General features: G+C 40.3%; 1 protein-coding gene across 2 annotated transcripts; it reads right to left on the reverse strand.

Annotated features, from left to right (window-relative positions):
* Positions 1–726: 726 nt before the first annotated feature.
* Positions 727–22,227, reverse strand: LOC114435068 (guanine nucleotide-binding protein subunit alpha-11). 2 transcript variants are annotated; one of them, XM_028404593.1, is made up of 7 exons: positions 22,092–22,227; positions 9,855–10,039; positions 9,225–9,379; positions 8,054–8,182; positions 5,404–5,533; positions 3,894–4,047; positions 727–3,537 (listed from the first exon to the last, which is right to left on the reverse strand). In XM_028404593.1, exons 1-7 carry the CDS (start codon positions 22,225–22,227, stop codon positions 3,347–3,349), a joined length of 1,080 nt encoding a protein of 359 aa, XP_028260394.1. In that variant the 3' UTR covers positions 727–3,346. The 2 variants fall into 2 exon arrangements, with proteins under 2 accessions (XP_028260394.1, XP_028260395.1); XM_028404594.1 differs by lacking the exon at positions 8,054–8,182 and adding an exon at positions 8,724–8,852 and having other exon boundaries at positions 3,347–3,537.
* Between the last annotated feature and the right edge of the window lie 61 nt (positions 22,228–22,288).

Here is a 22,288-nt window from a genome sequence, read left to right on the forward strand (position 1 = left end):
ATCTAAAGTTGCATGAATGCAAGCCCATTGCAGTGGTGCAGTTTCAGTGCCTTCGACCCAGAGAGAGAGAATACACAGTCCGGTCAAATAAAGAAGAAGAGAGAGAGCGTGGAGAATGGCGTACGTAAACTCACAGCACATTCGCTCGCTCGCCATCATTACCACCGAAACACAAATTCAGTACCTTCACTTGGCAAAAGTTTCAATAAATACATTAATACTGAGGCTAAAGCTTCATCTGGAAAAGAAATAAACATGAATCAAAAGTTTTACCTCAGAGATCTGGGTTCGGTTCTAACAATATTTTTTAAAATCATCTTTCCTGTCTTTTGCCTGGCACAGTATTTTGTACTGGATTTAAAAAAAATGCATTCTGTGTGGAATGAAACAAAAACTTCTAAACACCAAGCTCTTCTGATAGCTCAGCGTGGCCATTTGACTCTGAACAAAGACCAAGCAATAGAAGCTGAATCAAGTCAGTCTGCAGGACAGTAACTCATCTATAAGGAAATGTGTAAGAGAGCACATGCCTGCTGTTCAGGTAGTGAGCCACAGTTCAGGCAGAGCCGAGCAGACGCCCTGAAAGCCATGCTGAGAATGTTAAAACGGACATCACCGAGGTATCCCAGCAGTGCAGCAGAACACAAAATTCCTCTCTAAGCTCTTAGCTTATTCTTCCTCACATCAAAATATATATATTTGTGCCATCTTTGAAATTGTATTGGGGTCACATGGGACAAAAAAGGCCTTTAAATGTTTGCTGAAGCACCAAAATTTTACCGAAAACAAAACTGCAACCAAAGTAAAACTATGTCTGAGCTCTTTAACACCATCATAACAAATGGCACTTTGCATCGCAGTGTACAGATTCCCCCTAAAGCGTAGGAAATCTGACACACACCTTCTACCAAACTATCCCCCAGTACAGTGGAAGCATATCAGAGTGTACAGAAAATTTCTTTGATGTTTAATCTGACAATTCCAGCTCATTCAATGTGCACATAAAGGTCAAACTGTCCCAGCACTCCCTTTTATTTCTGACTCACAACACTGTCAAAGTCAAACATGGGATCACTACCAATGAAGAGGCAAATATGCATAAGCACACAGTGGAAACTATAATGAAGCCAAAAAGGTCAGGTCATAGGAGGAGCAACAGTGCGGTAAGGTGCAACAGCTTGGACACTAAAAATAAAAAGTGCTTCTGCACCTCAGGAAACACCACTTGGCCGTTCTCCTCTAAAAGGCAAAAAAGCTGAATAAGAGCCAAACAGCCACCAGACGTCCTTCAGGAATGTTGTGTAGGCCTCTCTGGACTGCTGCATCCCCACCCCACCCTTCACTGAACCTGCGGCCATCACTCTCAACAGGATGTCAACACACACTTCATTCAGACCCCCCTCCCCGCCCCACTCCCTTCCCCGAAGTTAATTAATTGCACCTTTTTTCTCTATGCCATCCATAGAGTCCTTTCATTTCTACCAAAGCTGCTAGGAGTAGCCCTTGTGATGAAAAAGTTATGAAAACTTACCTGAATTACATTGTGAAGACAAAAATAGCCATCTGTCAACTCTCAGCTTAATGGAATATTTACACAACTATCAGGCAAGACGCACGATATGGGATTGGTACCAAGAGCCAACGCATATCTGTAAAAACTTCCAAAAAAAAAAAAAAGCAAGCATCCTTGAACAGTAAATATTTAACAATTAAGTATTTTTTGTCATTTTCCTATTTGCATAAAGCACAAACCTGAACCGGAAACAGTTTTCCTTTGTCAGGCATTTCAAAACAGAACTGCGACAACTAAATATATGAAGTATCATTAGAAAGATAGAACACTTGTCCATAAAATAGTTTTGATATTTTACAGCAGTATAAAATCTCCTCCCATCCACAAGGTTGGAAAAAATTTGAGCTGGAACTAGGGAGGACGTTTACTGTATCAACAACATGTAGATCCGATTGATAAATTAGACATACAAAAAAAAGAACTATTTACTGTCTTCACTATCTGTGACCACTTATCAAATGTTGGCTGGAGAATAAAGGTGATTACAGAGAGAAGCCGTTTGGATGGACCAACTGAAGCGAACCGGCAGCGCAAAAAGCTTTGTCATCAACAACTGACTATTGCACTGTACTAATCTGGTGTCATCATTCACACTTTGTGCACAGGAAAATTACTCTCACCATCAAAGAAAAAAAGAAATCACAGTACTGTTATTACATGTGTGATTAGACAAAGAAATGTCACACAGTGAGTTATGTTGTTGACATCTGAATAAACCGACAAGAGAAATCTGATTTTGGCAATGAACGTTTCCGATTGTTTTTTTTTTCTCTGTAGTTTCTGAAGAGGATACTGGCTACGTAAAATTATATTTACAGTAAAAACATGGGTGGTTTGAATTTGGCAATGTGATTCAAAATTACAGAGGAGCTGATGTACTGTATGTAAATACTGGTAGTGCTGTCGTGAACATTTTAAAAGGAGGGGCAGTGTAGAGGGAAAAGTGGCGTCTTCTGTAAAGGTTTGTGTAGTCAATTTTAAGTTGAGAACCACAGCAGTAATAATATAACCAAGAAAAAGCATCCAACTTCAACAGAGAGCATGTCTTTGTCTCTGTGCAGCCCTCACTCTGTGTGAGCAGCATGAAAACTTTATTTACATTCAACAGAGCTTCTGCGCTCCGATTTGGGGCCGGCTAAACAAAATCATCAAATACACAATTCAAGACGCAGGAGAACAAAGTACCTAACTGCACCCCCACACTGCCTGTTTATATATTCCTATCACTGCAAGTTAGGTATCCCCTCTGCAGACAAGCAGAGTCCAGGCACTGCAGCCTGGCCTTGCGCCCTCATGCTGTAGTGTGTAGCATGCACAGGTTAAATAAGTACGGGAGAGAGCCCTTTGTCCAAGTGTAGTCTACAAAGAGAAGGCCCTCTACCCACCTCCAACACACAAGCACAAGTGATAATGTAGTGTAAAGAAATAAAAATGTGAGTCATGCCAAGAGGTGCAAAAGGAGCAGACCAAAACCCCTGCAGAGGGGGACCAATGGAGGGAGTGTTATCTTTTAGTGTGTTTTAAGTGTAATTATGCAAGGGGAGCAATTTAAAGAACTGCAATACAGACAGCCACTCCTTCAAAACCAACAGAGTGGGAAAAAAGGGACCAAACATGGATACTGTTTGTACGGTTTGTATGAAGCATCTAATACTCATCTCCTTGAGCAGTGTTATGTTTCATGCATATCTAGAAGTGGATTCTGCAATTTGTGTCTGTGTGTGGGGGGGCTGCAGGTGTCTTGCTTGCTCTCTCCCTCTCCCTCGTTTTCCTTCACACCAAGTTGTATTCTTTGAGGTTGAGCTGCAAAATGGTATCTTTGACGGCTGCAAAGACGAAGCGGATGTTCTCCGTGTCGGTGGCGCAGGTGAAATGGGAGTAGATTATCTTGTCACTGTCTGGGTTCAAGTCCACAAACATCTTCAAGATGAACTCCCGGCCTGCCTGGGCATCCCGCTGGGGACCTGGGACAGGGACAGGGCATGACATGTTAATGTCTGAACTTACAGTTAATTCTAGTTTAGTCAATTCTATCAGTTAATCACAATAAAAACTTTAGGTGTAGGTGATGTATTTGACTTATGACTGTTGTGGAAGGTGTGATTGGACTTTGTTATGAATGGTCATGATATAGGTATCTATTGCAGTACAGCCTTTAACCACAAGGTGTCACTCTATCCTAAAAAATTACACTGACTGTGAGTTTATAGTTTATAAAAACTGTTTCATTTATAAATGATTTAGATGATGATTTACTTGCTTCTAAGGTAAAAGGGGTAATCAAAAAAATCCTACAAACTATTAAGTGGAGAACAATTACCATCAAACTCTGGGAAGTAGTCCACCAGGTGAGAGTACATGATCTTCTCCTCCAACAAGTCCTTCTTGTTGAGGAACAGGATGACAGAGGAGTTTTGGAACCAGGGATATGTAATAATGGTCCTGAACAGAGCTTTACTCTCCTCCATACGATTCTACCGGAAACAAAGGAGGACAAATGGAAAAATAATCACATATACATAAACGTACAAACATTCACTCAAGTAATATTACCCAAGGTTCATTAATTCTAGCCTCATAAAGAAGTAATTAGCATTAATTTAGTCAATCTTTTTTTTATAATTTTCTTTTCTTATGTTGTTGCTTACCTTCATAGAGAAGCTTAGCTGTGATCTGACTTTTTCCCTGATGCATAACTTTTATCTTGTCTCTAATAGCCTGCAGCTGGATGGTGTTAAGAGGTACTGAGAACTGATGAGAACCAATAGAGTTTCTCCATCAGCTTCAAAGTTGACATTAACCGCACTGTTGTGTTCATTAATCCAGACAAGTTCCACATATACAACATATGAGTGTGTGGCAAGACTCACCTAAACTACTTAAGAATGAACGCTGCTATCTAACATCTGCTTGCCAGCACCACTCCTACAGTTTAGTCTTGGCCAGACTTGATCCGATGAAATCAAAGATGTTTGAAAACAATCCCGTCAGGCTCTGACTGCACTGAAGGGTCAAAGTCTCAGACTGGAGTCTGTCATCACAACAGGATAATCTCTGCACACTGTAAAGCTTAAATTCTGCTGAGGGTTGTCTTGGTTAAGAAATGACATTTGAATAGTCTGCTGTGGCCTACTACTTCTTACCAAACACATATTAAAAGCAGGAAATGTGTCAGATGGCAAAAATGAACATATGTTGTCGTCTGTTCATTCAGGGCACCACACCCACCCTGATAAACTCTTGACCATGAAACTGTACTGGATGTACAGAAGATGTAATGAGTCAAGCTGGCAGCTGGGTCTGGTGTATTGAAGCCCAGTCATCATATGACCAGGTCAGAGAAAGGGTTTGTTGTCGGAGAGGAGCAGAGGGCATGCAGTGGCTGATCACATTAGCTTTATTAGGGATAATTCTATCTAAACGGTCAGAGGAGCCAAAGCCAGCAACATGGTCAAAATATCTCAGAAGTAAACAGACACAAGACTGTTATTCAGTTTCATGTGAGATTTGCCAATAATCAATAATAATTGTGTACATATAGAGCTAGCCCAAATGATGCCTGTCTGAATGCTCCATTTCCTCTTATCTTAAAAAAAGAAGAAAAAAGAAAAAAGTTCTCCCTGTAGATAGAACTCAAACCAAGTTCTATCTACACATTAAAAAAAGCCAGAGTGAATGCAAGAAGTCAACCCAAGTAAACAGAACCATCTTGTTCAGTGTGAACATGTTATTGATTTCAAGTATATATATAACATAATTTAGACATTCAATATAAATACAGTTTGAAAATGTTAGTTAAAAATTCATCATCTGAACCATTGGTGTCTTACCTCATTGTCCGACTCCACCAGGACCTGATCGTACTCACTGAGTGCCACCAGGAACATGATGGAGGTGACGTTCTCAAAGCAGTGGATCCACTTCCTCCTTTCTGACCTCTGACCCCCTACATCCACCATTCTGAGGAGCATGATGGGAAGAGATGAAGGGCAGAAGTGTTACATAAAAAAGACAATTAGCTTAAAATCAGTCACTCACTGACAAGAGGGGGGCATGCACTTTAATCACTAGCTCAAAATTTCACTTTAGTTAAATTTAATCACATTTATTTTCAATTATTAATTATTTCATAACAGAGTATAGAGGGAACCAAGAAGTGCTTCAGACTACAATCTGGGTCACTTTAGGTTAGGAATGATTTTTCCAAGAACATTTAGCAGTGCAAAGGGGCCTCCAGCTTGAAAATGTCACCAAATTTGAATTTTTTTATGTCACATCGAGATTACGGTGTATTTTAAATCATGTGTTTACTACAGAAGTTTGCCTCAAAAATAATATCCAATGAGTCTAGTGTAGTTTAAGCCAAACAGCCCGTTTGCACTGTGACTATAGACAGATGAATTGTGAAATGAGAATCAATGAGAAGCAAGGAGGACAGAGCGAAGCTTTTTTTTTTTTTTTTTAAAAATGAAACAAACAAACAAAAAAAAAACAGAATGCATGTATGAGCATACAAACAATGCCATTCCAATGTGAACATTCAGATGTAGACTTAAAATATTTCCAAGTGAAGCAAGATGCAAAATGTGAGCAGCAGCAGTTAAGGAGGGGAACCAAGAGGAAACAATGTAGGAAGATGAAAAAAGCAGATCAGATAGACATTTTACGTGGTTATTAATTCTTAGACCTGCATGAAGGATAAACTGGTTTTCCATTTCTTCCGTTTTAATGTGTAACTTTGATTAATTTTAGAAGAAAACTGAACGGGGCAGAAATGACAAAATGAGGGTGACTGTTTTAAACTTCTGAGTTGCAGTTGTGTAGAAGATTTCAAGTTATATTCTATATCATTTGACATCCACACGGTGAAACATTGATCAGACAAAGGTGAACTTGGTGCGTCTGCCATCAGTAGAGACAGCATTGATAAATGGAGTCCTCCAGAAGACAACTTAAAATAAAACTCCTTCACATCAGACGACCTCCTTTTCTTTCCTCTAGCAAGGATGAGTGACCTACTTAGTTCCATAAGCTCTCCTATGCTGGATAAACCAAGTGAAATGACATTTTCTGTGACTTCAAAAGCCAATTAAAAGAGAAGGAAGCAAGCCTAATGGAGATGCTTGTCTATGAAAGGCTTCCTTGTTGCAGCTTCAAGCTTGCCAACTGCAAGCAGCAGCAGTATAATCTCACATGTGATTGTTACTATCCACATACTTAGCTAGGCAAACTTCTCATCCGGCATCGAGTGTACTCCATGTTTAATTACAGGAACGTGACAACACTTTCTCGTACAGCTCAATTATCGCACTCTTCTCTCATTAAAACTGGACACCTCACATTCATTGCCATTTCATATTAAGCTTTTGAGTCTCATCGCACAATACTGATGTCACTGAGAGCATGCAGTGATTCACCATCAGCTGCACAGCCATGCAGAGCAGAGCCTATTGGCTAGCTGCAGCAGGGCTGCTGGGAACCACTTCAACACAGCCTCATTGCAAGCAGAGTTATTTCTAGCCTTGCCAAGCGTAGGAGGGGGCTGACATGATGGCTTCCTATCGATTTGCACTCTTCTGTAATCACTCTTGTTCCCTGGGTCCATCTCTATCTCCTCATCTTTTGCAAGAGAAGGAAGGGAAGCTGCTCTACACAATTGTGGCTGGTCCAAAGCCAGTGAGTGTGTAGTGTCCTGAAGGCTGCATCTCTGAGCTTAACAGATAAAATAGGTAAGACTCTACAGTATAACACTGTTTTTATTATGTTACAATGACTCATCTAGACTGCCTTTCATTACACCAAATTAGACTGCAGTTATAACACAGATGTATATCGATTACCAGTTATTCTGTGTCATTCCCCTGCTCTTTTGCATCCCATTTCCTGTTTATTCGGACTGAATGATCAAAATAATATCTCCCACATGCATATGCAGGTTTTTTTCTTTTACGTGGGTAATTCCACTGAAAAAGGCAACAGATTAATATTCTCTCACTAACATAAGTTGTTTTTTTCCCCTGGGGTATCAAGTTTAAAAATCTATGGTAGAGTAGTATGGAGCCTCCATGGCATATTACAGTACTGGTTGAAATATTTTCCTTTAGTCAATGCAGAAAAAACAATGTTTGAGCACTGCTTGAATAGAGGCAGATGAGCTGTGCCGTATGCAGCATGAAATAAGATACTGGCCACACCCAAATCAAGAGTACAATGTAAGTTTGTTTGGCTGCCCTACACAAATACAATTGAGTGGCTATTCTGTCATAACCAGTGTGCTGTCAAATGAAATATAAATGAAAGGGGATGAATTTTGTGCGAATCACCTTAGAATCTAACGGTAAAAGTTAATGTACACTGTAATCTGTAACGATGGGTTTATATGGACGAATGGGGACAAAAAAACATGTTAAGCATTTGACACAGATTTCAGGGGAATGGAGAGCAAAATTGCAGTTAGTCAAAGCAGTGTAGGTCTTCTACCTGAAAATGATGCTTTGCAAGTCGAAAGGGTATTCTATGATCCCAGTGGTTGGGATTCGAACCCTAAGCACATCCTGTTGAGTTGGTAGATAGGACTGCTCAGCGATACGATCCAGATCACTTAGATAGCTAGAGACAGGACGCACAACAAAAGACAGAAAGGAAAGTGAAGCATAACAGCAGATAAAGCACACCCCCTCCAAAAGCAAGTGCATCAGTCCAGATGTAACGACCAAAGAAGACCATTCCCAAGAGTTATGAGGGGATTACGTGACATTTCATAGCACTACTCCCCAAATGTTCTCTTAGAAATTCAGCTTCATCCTTGATGGCAGCTCCCAAAGACAAAATAGCCCACAGATTTAACTTCTGCCCCTGTCAAAGTGGTCACTGTGGACATTTTACTTGACTCCACATGGATGATTTAGCACTCCAGAGAAGATAGCCTAAAAGTAAATAAAAATGGCTCAATCTTGACAGGAAAGCTGGGGCCTGTTTTTGAAGAGGGTCCTTTGAGAGCATACCATCAGGGACATGTTAAAAGTGCCGAGCCCCCGGTGTGCAGCACAGGGTAGATGGAAATAGCAGCATCGACAGTTTCCAACTGGCTGACCAACTGTTGTCCAGCTAGCCAACCAGTGACATCGTTGGCAGCTCTTGACACCAGTACCTGAAGATAATATTCTCCAGGTCAAACGGGTACTCAATGATGCCGGTGGTAGGCACTCGAACCCGCAGCACATCCTGCTGAGTGGGCACGTACACTGGTGATGCTATTCGTTCTAAATCACTAAGGTAACTGCGAAGGAGGAGGAGGGAATATGTGACAGAATATATGAAGGCAAACCAACTGTCTCAAGAGTACAAGGCCAGTGGTGCACACAAAAAACAAATAAGCTACTGTTTTACTGTGTAATACACCATGCATTACTTTCTATTTTTCCCCAAGTGTTAACTCTGTTTAAAGAAACATAGCAGACTAAAATTGATTAACAGAAGTTGACAATTGATAACATTAGCAATAACTTATAAAACTGTAAACATGTTTTTTTCCTTGTTTGACCTCATCTGCTCCTCCTCCAGTCAGGTGTATTTAAGCACCAAGACTGTCTAAACAATTATACACAAACATACTCGGTCATTCAAGTAGAATAACAAATGAAATACATACTATTTGGTTGAGTCTGAGAGCTGATACTCTCTCCTGCGATCATACGCCTCCTGGATGCCAGGGTCGGCCCACAGCATCTTTATCGCACTAATGTATGGCTGATCAAATGAAGTAACCTTCTCCACGTCCACGTCACGCACCAGCAGGGCATTGTTCTTAAAAGAAGAAAGCAGAAAGGGACACTATTAACGGCGTGTCACTGTCTGAAATAAATACAATTTTAAATTTCTTTAAAGTAAGTGAATGATACTGAGGTGAGTTTAGAAAGGCCATGGTATTATCAAAAACATTTTATACTGCAGCTCCACCTCTAACAGCGTATATAAATGTGCAGTTTGCATAAAAATAACAGACACACAAGTATGGAAGTGAGTAATCAAGTGCAGTTAGTGGTCTGGCATTTCAAAGTAGAATATGTGACAATTTAAACTTTCAAAGCTCCGTTCAATGCTGACTCATGAGACATCATTCATTAAAACACATTTATGAATAAATCAACAACTTAAGACAAACATCTGTAGGCATTTTATTAAAGAGTTATGCTGACTAAAACCTGTTTTATCTGGGCTGTGTTGGTGAAGACTGAATCCATTAACAGTGAACAACATTTTCACTCTCGACGGTACACACCTTGTTCTGTTCGTACTTGAAGGGGATCTTGAGGGTCTCTGTTGCACGGATCATGGCCTGCATTGAGGTGAAAATGTTCTGGTAGACCAGTTTGGTGAAGCCCTTCTTATCCTCATCTGTGTAGCCTGATCCATGAATTATTCTCATCTGCTTGATGAAAGTGCTCTTGCCACTCTCTCCAGTGCCTGAAAGCAAGACAGGGCAATGGTGGTTAGCCAACCACTGAAACAGGTGAAAAAATGCATACATGAAGTCTTCCTCACTATACTTGCTGTGGCCCACGAAAAAAAAAAATTTTACAAAGAAAATCACAATGTACTTAATAAAAAAATGTCTGTTGTAAATGAGCAGTAGAATAAAAAGACCTTGGTGGTGCTAAGCTATTCACAGTTAGCCAAAGAGGCAAGCTTTTTTTTTTTTTTTTTTTTTTTTTTTTATACATAATTCATATTTTTGTGGTAATAAACTGGTCTGTGTTTGCAACAGGCTGACCTCGTCTGTCCACCTACACTCTGGTACTAAAACATAACACCGAGTGGAAATCTACATTGTCATGACCCCAGGCGATAATCCAGACCTCAATGCCAAACCATGCTCTGTTAAACCAATGCAGGCCGTACTCTATGTCACTCTGGTGATCAAGAATTGTGAGTTTAAGAGACACTAGGTAAGACAAAAACAAAAAAAAGACAGATGTTTTTTTGGTATAATTGTGGTCTAACCATTGTCTTGTTATCTTGGTTCTAGTGTCTTTGGATGTGCAATGTAATCTTGCAATATCATGATTGTTTTGGCAGTGGTCACCACATGAGGGCTGCATGGCTCACCTCAGCTAAGCAAATCCTGGGTACATTGAGTTCAATTCCCCAACTTTGCATCAGTCATCATGCAAACTCACGTACATAACTACACAAATTGTCACAGGCCAGAAAATGACACATAACCCCACAGTACTCTCATGCTCTCACACAAAAGTTCTCCACTGGACTGTCCCCAGCAGGTTCTGCATCTTTTGGACATATTTTGTGAGCAAACTACCACTCCAGGCCTGGCAGACAACAGAGTCAAGATGAAACCATCAGAACTATGTACACTGTGGTCATCAACCAAAGAGGAATATTTAAAACGACAAGGCAGGCAGCAGACTAAGCGAAAATCAACATCTATGTTCACCATAACCAGAGCAATACTCTCTCTTCCACCCCCATTCCACAACCTATTTTCTTCCTCAACAACCATGCTTGCGCTCTTCACCACTCATCTCTCAATCTCACTTTTCCCAACACTCTGGGCTGAGTCATTGCAGTTTTAGCTACACATACTCTCTCTGGTCTGTACTTTTCACTCGTTTTTGTTGTACTTAACTCAACTAGGGCTCCAACTGACAGTTTTCTTTGAATGTCTTGTTTCATACTTGCCAAAGATTTCGATGTTTTTCTTAAATAAATATAATTTCAAATACAAGAACCTCCTGGAAAGGGGAATCACAAGTGCAAAAATGGAAACCATGTTAAGGACTTATTCCTGCTGAACTATAAATTAGGGCCAAAGCAACAGACAAAAATGGTGTAATGACAAACACTGCCATTTAGAAAGCCATGATAGCAGCCATTCAGTAGTCTATAGGTTCTGCTAAATCTCTTACAGTACTTTAAGAGGGAGTTGGTACTATTAGGTGGTTGTAAAAAAAAAAAATACAAATGCTCATAATCTTTACAGCTCCACTACCAAAAAATAACTGTAGTGACAGATTTTGAAGTACAGCTGGTATTCCTCAGGCAGAGTGAAACAAAATGTCGCCCAAAGGTGACAAGACACAAGTTTGACTCTTGCTGACTGAAGAGTATAGTTGAGTGTACAGTGAAAGAGTGCCCTGAGCACTGCCTGCCCTCTAACCAGACGGGATCTTTCACTGTGGAAGGCAGGTCAGGCAACATTGGAGTTTCCCCTTCAGACAGAGTATGTCTTTGACAGACGGACATAAATAGCAATTGTCAAGACACAGCAGTGGAGAGTTCACTTTCTCTTTGACTAAAGAGCTGAACAGAAGAGAGGGACGTTACAGGGTAGTGAGGGACAGAGAAAGAAAAATCCTGAGTGTACATGTTCCCTGCTCTCCTTTTCCATACTCGGTGCTCCTGAAGTGACTTTAATAAACTTTAATAAAGACAAGCTGAAAAACAAAGGCTGTGAAAAGGGAAGGCATACATGAGCTGTGTTGGCTTTTTAAGCATGTGTGTATTCATGTGAATTTGAATTCTCCAAACACAGACATCCAGATGAGAGGGGCATGTCCTGCAGGCATGATCAGCTTAATTCAACAGATAGCACTGTTCTCCTGCCTAACTGGAAAACCCAGCAGAAGCATTTCTCACGGACAGAAAAAAAAACAACAACTGTACACTTGCTGGAGCTACTCCTGAGGGGGCAATGCTAGTTCCCATGGCAACTCCTGCCCTGGACTTCTAAATACATGGCAGACCGCACCAGCTGATAGGCTTCAGTGTGTAACTGTCGAGATCAGACAAACATGCAACTTTTTACAACAAGGTTTTTAAATCCCACAACATCCTTTCTTTCAGCCAAAACACATATAAAAATAATGGCCATACCAGGCTGGAGCCTATCCCAACTATCTAAAGATGAGAACCTGTGTACACCCTGGACAGGTCACCAGTCCATCACAGGGCAACATACACAGACAAACCATTCACACTCATGGGCAATATAGATTCTCCAACTGACCGAACAAGCACGTCTTTAGAATGTAGGAGAAAGCTAGAGTACCCGTGCAAACTCCCAACAGAGAGGCCCCAGTCAGAATTGAACCAGAAATAACACATTAGTCAATAAGCTTTACGTTAACCCCGTTAACTACCGTTTGCAGCCTTGTGTAATCCCACTTTGTACCACAAGGTTCTATGTGACAGCCTACCTGAGCCATTGTCACATAGTCTGCCCTCAGGCAGAGATGATGTTTAGGTATAATTTCAAAAAGATATATATATATATATATATATATATATATATATATATATATATATAAATATAACAACAACTGTATGATGATCTGTTAGATGAGCTACATGGTCTCTGCTCTACAGTGACTGATGTCAGGAGGCCAGAGGAACAGTGTGCGATGCCAGATAAACAAGTGAGTCTGCTCCAGAGCTGACTTTAACGGCATCAAAACTACACACCTTGAGCATATATATTAATAAGTTTGTCTCGGGAAAATTAATAAATTAAGGCGTTTGTCTGCACAAGACTAGACATAGCAAGAGAGGCAAGCAGGCAGGCACAGTGAGACTCTTACTCACTGCAGGCTGTCTGTGGTACTCTGCTAAAAGCTAAAAATAAGCCCCAGTCCATCTTTTATTTTAATGTTTCCTCAGTGAATTAAATTGAACTATACTTTGCATCTTTTTTTACTGAAACATTTCGGCTATCGGCTATGTCAGCTCAGCTTATTTTGCACTGACGGAAATACAGCTAAGAGACTTGCATATCTTTTCCTTGCTGCTACAGTGTTTTATTGACCATACAAGTAAGCAAATACCAATATGTGTGATTATATAATAACAATAAATGATAAAAGTAGCTTTATTTTAAAATAATGTACACATGGACACACTTAGTCGATGGAAAAAGGGTTTTCAAATCTTATTGTGCCTTAACATTTAAACAACTTTAAGTGCCTTTTTTATCCAGCTTTGCCTGGTGGTTTTATATATGCAGTTTTATGCCCTGGTCCTGTAATTAGGGCTCCTTCCCCTTCGTGTAAACAGGGGCATGGTCTTGTTAAGCTGAAATAACTGCCTGGGGGCATTGCCAGGATGGCTGCTGTGTGGTGAGACTTTCCTATAGGGATTTTATTAGTGGTATTGATGAGTAAGGGCCAGACTGTTTAGCCTGTTTGGATTCTGTTTAATGTGCAGTAGCTAAACAGCAAAGTAGTCAACTGGCAACTGTTCACAGGTGAACATGCAGGAGAAGATGTGTGCTGATGAAAAGAGAGCTGATTTCTGACTAAGTAGAAGCACCTACTCTAGGGGTTTCAGCAGTTGTTAAAACCCCCAACAGAGAAGTCAAAGGGGCTGAGGTGAGGACAAGCCAAGACACAACACTACTGCGACCATTAACTGTAGCAGAAATCACTTTATTTCACCTGCATCGGGGTATTAGTCATTCAGGTGAATAACCATTAACTCTAAAAGAACTGGAAAATACAGAACCAGATACATTTCACTGGGTCAGGCAGGTGAAGGCCAAGTCTAATACCTTAATGCGGAGTTTGGCATCCACATTGAAAAGAAAAGAGAGTCAAAAAGACAAGAGACAAAGGAAGAACAAGCAAAGTGTGACAAAGTGGTGGAGATAATAACTTTGAGTAAATGATTCCTTAAAACTTCTCCATGCAGATCAAACAGGAAGCTTCAGCTTAGTGAAGAAGGACTGACTGCATAAACTGAACAACTGTCGTTTGCCCAAGCATTACCTGTACTTCTACCAAAGATCTGAATTTTATTTCCTGGGTCAAAGGTAGTTTGTAGAAGATGGGTTTTTTTAAAAGTTGTTTTACATTTACACAGTTATGGATACCCTTCTCACAAAAGATTTCTACTTATCTAAAACTCTCCTGAGATTTATAAGAGCTAGACCTCTAATTTTGCAGGTTTAAACTGGCCTTCCATGGAGGCACAACATGAATTCAATTCAAGTCAACTGATTGCTTTAAAAAAGACTTACCGCAGAAAAGCAACTGAGCTACTCTACTGTCGCATTGAAGTGGCTTTATCAATTAAATGTAAACACAGCACAGCACTGTATATCCCAGCATCCGCATTTATATTTTTTCAGTCAGCAATCAACTTTTATTTATTTTTATTAAATGCAGTTAGGTTATTTTTTCTAGGTGAATATGTGTCTTGTATTGAGATTTTAAAGAGAATTTTCTACAGCTGCATATCTTTATTCATCATACGTGCACAATATGCAAGTGAAGAGTTAACACCGTTTGAAACCAAGAATCCACCGTCTAACTTGCTTTAGTGGTTCCAAGTTGGAAATGTACAAATGTACTTAAACACACATCCTGGGGGTACTTGATTATTTAATTGAAATGTTGCATGAGTTTGCTTTCAGTGCAGTCTACTTCATTCAACAGTGGTTTTCTATAGTAGATCGCAGACACTGCGTGCAGCTGCTAAGAGTTACTGTATCCTTAGCGGCTCCTTTTCACACACCCTCTGCAGGAAGGTGTGTGTGTGTGTGGAGGAAATCCCTCCACATGTCAACTCCTTTTTGCCATTGGTTACCTGAACAGCTGCAATAAGTGTGGAGTAATAAACAGATACTATCAATTAAAAGAAAAAAAAATTGGGATAAAATCTGTTTAATTTAATTACTGTATTTTCACGACCATGAGGCACACCGCATGATAAGGCGCAGTCTCAATTACAGGGTCTATTTATGTACTCAACACATACATAAGACGCACTGTATTAGAAGGCGCATGCTACGCTAAAACATACATTCTACCCAAATAGGGTAACGGAAGCAAAACAGCGAGTTTAGTCGAACTTTATTACAACAATGTACAATAAACAGCTTCCCTCTCACTGTCAGAGTCATTGTCACTGTCGTTGCCGGCTGGCTGTTTAGAAAGCTTGCCGGCTGCCATCCATCACTCCCACGCCGCTCGCAACGTTACTTTTAATGCCCTGTTGATGCCAATGTCCAGCGGAGTTCTTTTGTTAACCCTCCCGGGATTACAGCAAGCTCTGAATTCATCTGCTTCACCTGTTTTTTTTACACTGGCGGTGAGACGAGTGTGCGCATGGAGTCTCAGATCAGCAGGGACGGTGATGCGAGAAAAAAACCATCCGGTCTCTTTACATAAACCTCCCTGAGGCACTCTCATTTTCTCCTTGTCCATCCAGCCCTTTAGATTGGCTTTCACGATGACTCTTGTTGGAAACTTTTCTTTTGGCAGCGTCTTTCTCTTAAAAATGATTATAGGCAGAAGTTTCTGTCCATTACCATGGCAACTGAGAACAACAGTGAAAGCCGACTTCTCATGCACCGTGGTGCATATCAATACCGTGCTGCCAGCGTACATAGTCTACGTATTCAGGTACTCAACCCATACATAAGGCGCACAGGATTATTAGGCGCACGGCTGATTTTTGAGAAAATTTTAGGCTTTTAGGTGCACCTTATAGTCGCGAAAATATGGTAGTTTCTTAAAAGGATATCATTACTCTATCTGCTCAATTCTGGTTTTATTATTATATTTTATATATAATCCTTAGAAAGTTAGATAATCTAAAATCTCTACAGCAAAGAAACTTATGGGAGACACATATTTTACACCTGCCAGCCCTTTCCTCTACCATCCAATGTTACGCCACAGTTCATCTTCATGTGCTCACTTCAGATCACCGTCATTTTTTACATGCCTTCTTAATACGAGAGTTACTGAAAGGAATGGGTGGGAGTATGGGGACCCATGTAGCTCCTGTGCTGAATCTGGATGTTTGAAATGTGTCTGCATGGAACAAGAAGACTGTAAGTGCACATCTAGAACTTGGCTGAAAGAAAGAATGAGACAGAGAGGGGGGGAGCAGCAGGCACAGGATTTCGATTGGAGTTTTGAGAAAATTCCCAGCATACTTTTCCTTCTAAAGGACTTAGATGTCAATTTAATCATTCTGCCTATTTTGGTTCCCATTTAATCAAAATGCTTGTTGTGTTAGAACAGCAGTGTTTCCCACTGGGCAGGGTTTTGTAGTTTGCGATCCCTCAAGTAACTGTGATCAGTCTTCAACTTCACTTCCTTCTTCCTAGTCCAAGACTTTGTTGGAAACCTGCCCACCACTGATGTGTTGCTATGTAATCATGCAAAAGAACTTTTGCCTTTGTCCAGTCTGATTGTTATAACGTGAATGTATGCACGCACACATCCACCAAGTCATACAATTAATGAAACAAAGGGCTTCTTATATGTCATTCAAATCCTATTAACATCAAGTTATTAGTTTGTCACAGTCAGTCGACAAACTGAAACTGACTCTTTGTGCAGGTGCCACAACACAGCTGCTTAGTTTGTTTCTCTGTCTGAACTCAAACAGCCAGTCATCTATGTATGTATGTATACTGAAACTATACATCTAAAAATTAAGAAAATAGAAGGTCATGTTAGAAGGTTTTAATCCATCATCAGCATGAGATGACAGACAGGCGGTGACATAAGAAGCACTGGGCAGTCATTCACAGGCCTGACTGCCACATAACTGCCGAAACTCTGGGTGTGTCAACATCAGTTTGCTTAACCAACAGAGCCAACCAGACAAACAGTGCAGAACTACAAACACCTACCTGTCTTGCCTTCATACCACACTGTGAAACTCAATTTTTCATCCAGCCTGTGCAAGCGCTTAAGATTGAATACATACACCTCTGGCGAAAAAAAAACATTTGGGTCGGTACATGCACAAAAAGGACCGAACAGTCTTGTTTTTGTTTGCTTTTGAAAATCGGGACGTAAGGAGCAGTGGTTCTATTCCATACAGACACAATTATGACTATTGAAACACTTAAAATAAATTAACAAAAAAACAAAATGGTTAAAAAGTGGATGATACAACCTAAATGACCCTTTACATTTGATGACTTCATTTTAAGTAGCAGTTAATGCATTACCTTCTTCTGGCAGCCAGATGCTAATCTGTCCCATGCACTGCTTAGTGTAATAAAGCAATAATGTAACATGGGGACAAACACATCTTTTCAAAGATGAGAAGACAGGGATTGATAAATTATCTTTGTGTCCTTTTCTATGGACACATTTTCCTGGGTGGAAGGATACATCAAGTCTTAATAATAAGCTGCAAGCTGCAATCTGCTGCAATCTTCTTAATTAAAAAAAAACAATCTACATCCAGACCCAGTTTTAGAAATACACTACAGTGCAAATGTAAACAGTAAGCAACAGGTTGTTTGTGAAAATGTACTTATGCTGCTTTTACGTAGTAAAAGAAACCTTATCAGACTTTAATGTTTTGGGCAGCTGTTCTAATAAAAAAGGGCATGTGAAAGATCTCACAATGGGCCTGAAGAAACTATGTGACATTAACAATTCATAGACCAACCAATTAATCAAGAGAGAAGGTAAAATGATCAGTTATTAAAATGATGTTACAATGCAGTCACAATTAATGTAACATTAAATCATTCTTATTCTAGGTAAGAGTCAGTATCCCACTTAAAGTTGTGATGTACAGCCAGGTTGAAAGCTGTGAGCTGTTAAAATACAATTTGCATCTAGGTGTAATGGAACTATAGGTACATGTGACTTCCACATGGGGTAGAATACCACTTCAGTATGAATATGGCTACAATAACAATGAGTTTGTTGGCACCATCACACCAGTGTGCCAGGTCAGGCTGGGAATAAGCTCACGTGGGTGATGATTAGCATTATCAACCTTGGCTGACTGTCAGTCAGTGCTGTTAGACATACAGTTGTGGGAGTGAGGATCCAGGAAAGCATCTGCCAACTCTGCCTTCAGCAGTGCTATTGTGTCTATGAGGATAACAGGGATGCCAGAGGGCATCCCTGCAATGGCCCACAACTCTACCACGTGTACGTGTGTGTGTGTGTGTGTGTGTGTGTGTGTGCAAACACACACTCTCTTTCAAGTCTCTTTTAAGCCATTTTATCATCTGTGTGTGGGTGCTCATCTGTACTGTCTGCAATTTCGTTATTTCTAAAAATCCCGCCATGCCTGTTGTTACCTTGGCAGCAGCTAACAGGGATACAAATAAATACGGCTAACGTAGAACTTATCTGCTTGGCTTACTGTAAGACACACTAAGAGAACCACAATAGGCGAAGGTAGGCTGTATGCATGAGACATCCTTGGGTGTTGCCAAAAAACAAATACATATTAACCCAGGTACTACCGACCTGTTTGAGCGGTGCGTGCATTGACAGATGAAGTGTGTGCTCAGTGAGTGTATCATATACAATACACACACATATATGTCTATATATGTACACATATATACACACACATACACAGTATCCTGACTCCCATTTCAATTATGAATTCAGGTAAATATCCTGCACTGCCTTGTGCCTTAGCTTATCAGGTGTACAGAATGTTGAATGTTGGATTTGAGCACCAGTGAACATAACCTCATGAGCACCAAATGGCAGACGGACAGTGTTGGTGACTAACTGGTGAACATAATCGAGCTGTTAGACATCAACACACACACACACACACACCCCATAGCTTTACCTTTTACAAGGCACAGCTGTGATTCTGACAAAAGCATATCATAAGAACACAAAACTTTACAATAACCAGAAAAGATGTGTTTTTTATGAAAACCGATGAAGAAATGAACAACCCTGTTAATAGTCCAACCCAATCACTGAAGGAGCCCAGGAAACATGTGCACCTATCCGACATTGTAATTATATGTAAAAATGATCTACAACAGTCGATCCGACATTAAAAAAAAGCTCCTATTTACTGAAGAAGGCTCACAAACTGGTGTTGTTACAGCAGCTCCCTGAGCTCCGGCTGTACACATTTAATTACTTGTGACTTTCATTAGCAACAGAGCAGGCGGCAGAGCACTCCTCTGACCCAGGCTTTTCCACCATGTACTAGATAACCACACCACAGAGGAAAGACGGCCTGTAGCTGATAAACAGCTTGGATAATTGCCTTCCTATAAAACATCAGACAAAATACTCTTTTTAGGTAACAAATAAGCATTTCATGCTGTATTAACCCAAATTTCAAGTTCAAAGGAAAAGTTTTCTATGCAATTTAACATTAGAGTAATTAACAAATGTGTGTCAGTTTTTGTTTCTGTTCTACCAGAAGCACTTGTTTGCAAAAATGTGTTTAAGCTTTTGTTATTCATCACAACATTTAAAATTCTACAATAATTCAAAAAAGGCACATACCATTAGAGAGAAAGATTCAAGGCTTAATACACATGCAGCCAAAACATAATAAAAAGTTACTGTCGGGGTCTATATAAGGATGAAAGAACCATAAAAGGCTTCCAAATGAAGCGAGACAACCAGAGTGCACACAAACCTGGCACTGTAGCTTGATAGCTTAGCTTCCTTTACTCAGGCTTACGTAATATCACAACAGACTCCCACCATAAGCTCAGACAAAACAAAAAAAAAACAAGTGAGAAACTTGGGTTTGCAGCAATGGAAAGAGCATGTCTTCCAAATCAATATCTTTTAATGAGTCACCGTCCTACCATCTAATCTGTTAGCAGGAAAAGCTGGACAATATCCACACGTCTCTCTGCCAGCAACTCTTTTTGTATTTATAATCATTGTTTGGCAACATGTCTGTCAAATAACCAATGTCATTTGTGTGTTTACTAAACCTGCAGTTTCAGTGTGGTCTTCCCCACTGTCACCGTTACTTGCCCCTTCACTCTCTCCTACCCCATGGCTGACTCCACTGGTGGTTCCTGCCTTGGATTTCATTACTGCCCCACATCTTACATTTCGAACTCCCATTACCTGAAAAACTGCTGTTTTCTTGTAACTTCCCCTCTCTGTCTGTGTGATGTGTTATTCCTCATTCACATTATCCACCTCAATTTTAATCATTTAACCTTCTGACAGTAGCCTTCTGTGTACTTCATAAGGATATACAGCACATCTATGAAGTTATAGTTGAAGGGAGTTTTTCCTTGCCACAGTGCTCTTAAGGGGGTTCAGGCTTTGGGTCTCACGCTCTGGGTTTCTGTGAAGCACTTTGAGACAATTTCTGATTGTAAAATGCGCTATATAAGTAAAACTGAATTGAAGTCAATTAGCTCATGAGAAGAGGACAAACATTCAAAGTCAGTGTGCAAAGACAATTAACACTACATGAGCTCCTATTTACCTTTCATATGTCAAATGAGAGAAAAAAATAAGGAGTTAGGGTTCAGAGCTATTCTTCAGACATATTTTTGTAGACCAAGGTTACTAGGTTACAATGGATCTTGCTACCCATTCACCACACACACATAATACTTTACAAGAAACTTTGCTCGAGTTCTGACAGTAACACTACATTTTTTTTTAAATCATTTCTTTTAAGCTGTTATGCCTTTCGGTGTTGGATGTTGATGCAGCTAAGTGGCAGCATCCTTAAAACCAGGAAGTGTGTATTCAGCCAACTATGATGACAAACCACAGGGTTTCTAAAGTATCAGCTAGTGTGACGCTAAATCCCCGACAGGTATTATGATGCTGTTGTGTAACCAAAACTATACTGTCACTTTCATGTTGCAAGCAAGATCAAAAGGGAACAATGGCTGTGCTACTCTGCTTTAAACGTTAAATTTAGTCTGTACATGGCCCTACTAACTCTCTGGAGAAAAGTTATATCCCAGTGCAGGCCACCTCTGTGAAGGTCTCTTCCCAACCCAGACACCCAGAGAGAGTGCCATCTTTCTAGCAGACTTAATTAAAAACCAGCTCTCTTTCATATATAAACCATATTTAAAGGAACTATGGTGATGTGGAAGCTGACTAAAAGCAATGGCATCAACAAGAGGGAGCTGCATAATCTATATAATTCAAATTTCTTTAACTTTAATACACACACTTCTCTTGTCTATATGGATGTTATTTTGTGAATTTGTGACGTTACCCAAAAGCCTAAATCAAGTCTAAATTGGCTGCAATGAAGACAAATACCCTCAACAATCAAAGCAGGTACATGCTAGTAGATGAACATCATCAGGTTCTGGAGGTAATCTCTTTCCTCTGTTATGTGAGTGGTTGTGTTACTGGTTTACAAACTTTTCATCAATCCCACAGTCAATGTCAAAGGACTTTTACCTTAGCCCCTGCAGACAAAGAAGAGTTGTCACCCACAAATCTCGGTTTAAGGTTATGATGAAATGAACTGTTCACCTAATAAATACTAAATTGTTTAAATTCCTGGCTCAGCTGCTGCAGTTAGCCACCACACTGTTAGACTGGAACAGATCGGAATGTCGGTTTGCATATCACATCACAGGTAAATCCTGTGGTGACCTGGGTAATGTGGCATGGACAATTGTGGGTGCTGTATTTTGCATGCAAAACCTGTGCAATAAAATCACAACTACTTGTGCACTAATCGTTTTTTTGTGGTGCGGTTTGAGCATAGTGGAAAAAAGCCCTGCCACTGTTAGATCATGCAGGCTTACCCAGCAGAAGTAGCTTCAGCTCCCTTCTTGCATCTCTCTTGTCTCGCCGGAGTTGCTTCTCGATCTCGGCGTTGATTCGTTTGGACTCCTTCGCCTCCTCACTCAGGCAACAAGCCATCATGGAGTCTAAAGTCATCACTGCATGAGCTGAAAAGCCCGTCTGACAGGGGGCGCCGGGCTACACCTCACACAAAGTA

The sequence above is a fragment of the Parambassis ranga genome, chromosome 4 (genome assembly GCF_900634625.1).
Source record: "Parambassis ranga chromosome 4, fParRan2.1, whole genome shotgun sequence".
NCBI lineage: Eukaryota > Metazoa > Chordata > Actinopteri > Ambassidae > Parambassis > Parambassis ranga.

What these genes read in the sequence shown, in the direction of transcription:
- LOC114435068 (XM_028404593.1), bottom strand. Translation starts at nt 22,227, where the DNA reads ATGACTTTAGACTCCATGATGGCTTGTTGCCTGAGTGAGGAGGCGAAG. An exon ending in CTCTCAGACTCAACCAAATA is followed by an intron (nt 8,183 to 9,224) that starts GTATGTATTTCA and finishes TCCTGTCTCTAG; the next exon opens with CTATCTAAGTGATCTGGATC. An exon ending in TGGTGGAGTCGGACAATGAG is followed by an intron (nt 4,048 to 5,403) that starts GTAAGACACCAA and finishes TGTTTCCGGTAG; the next exon opens with AATCGTATGGAGGAGAGTAA.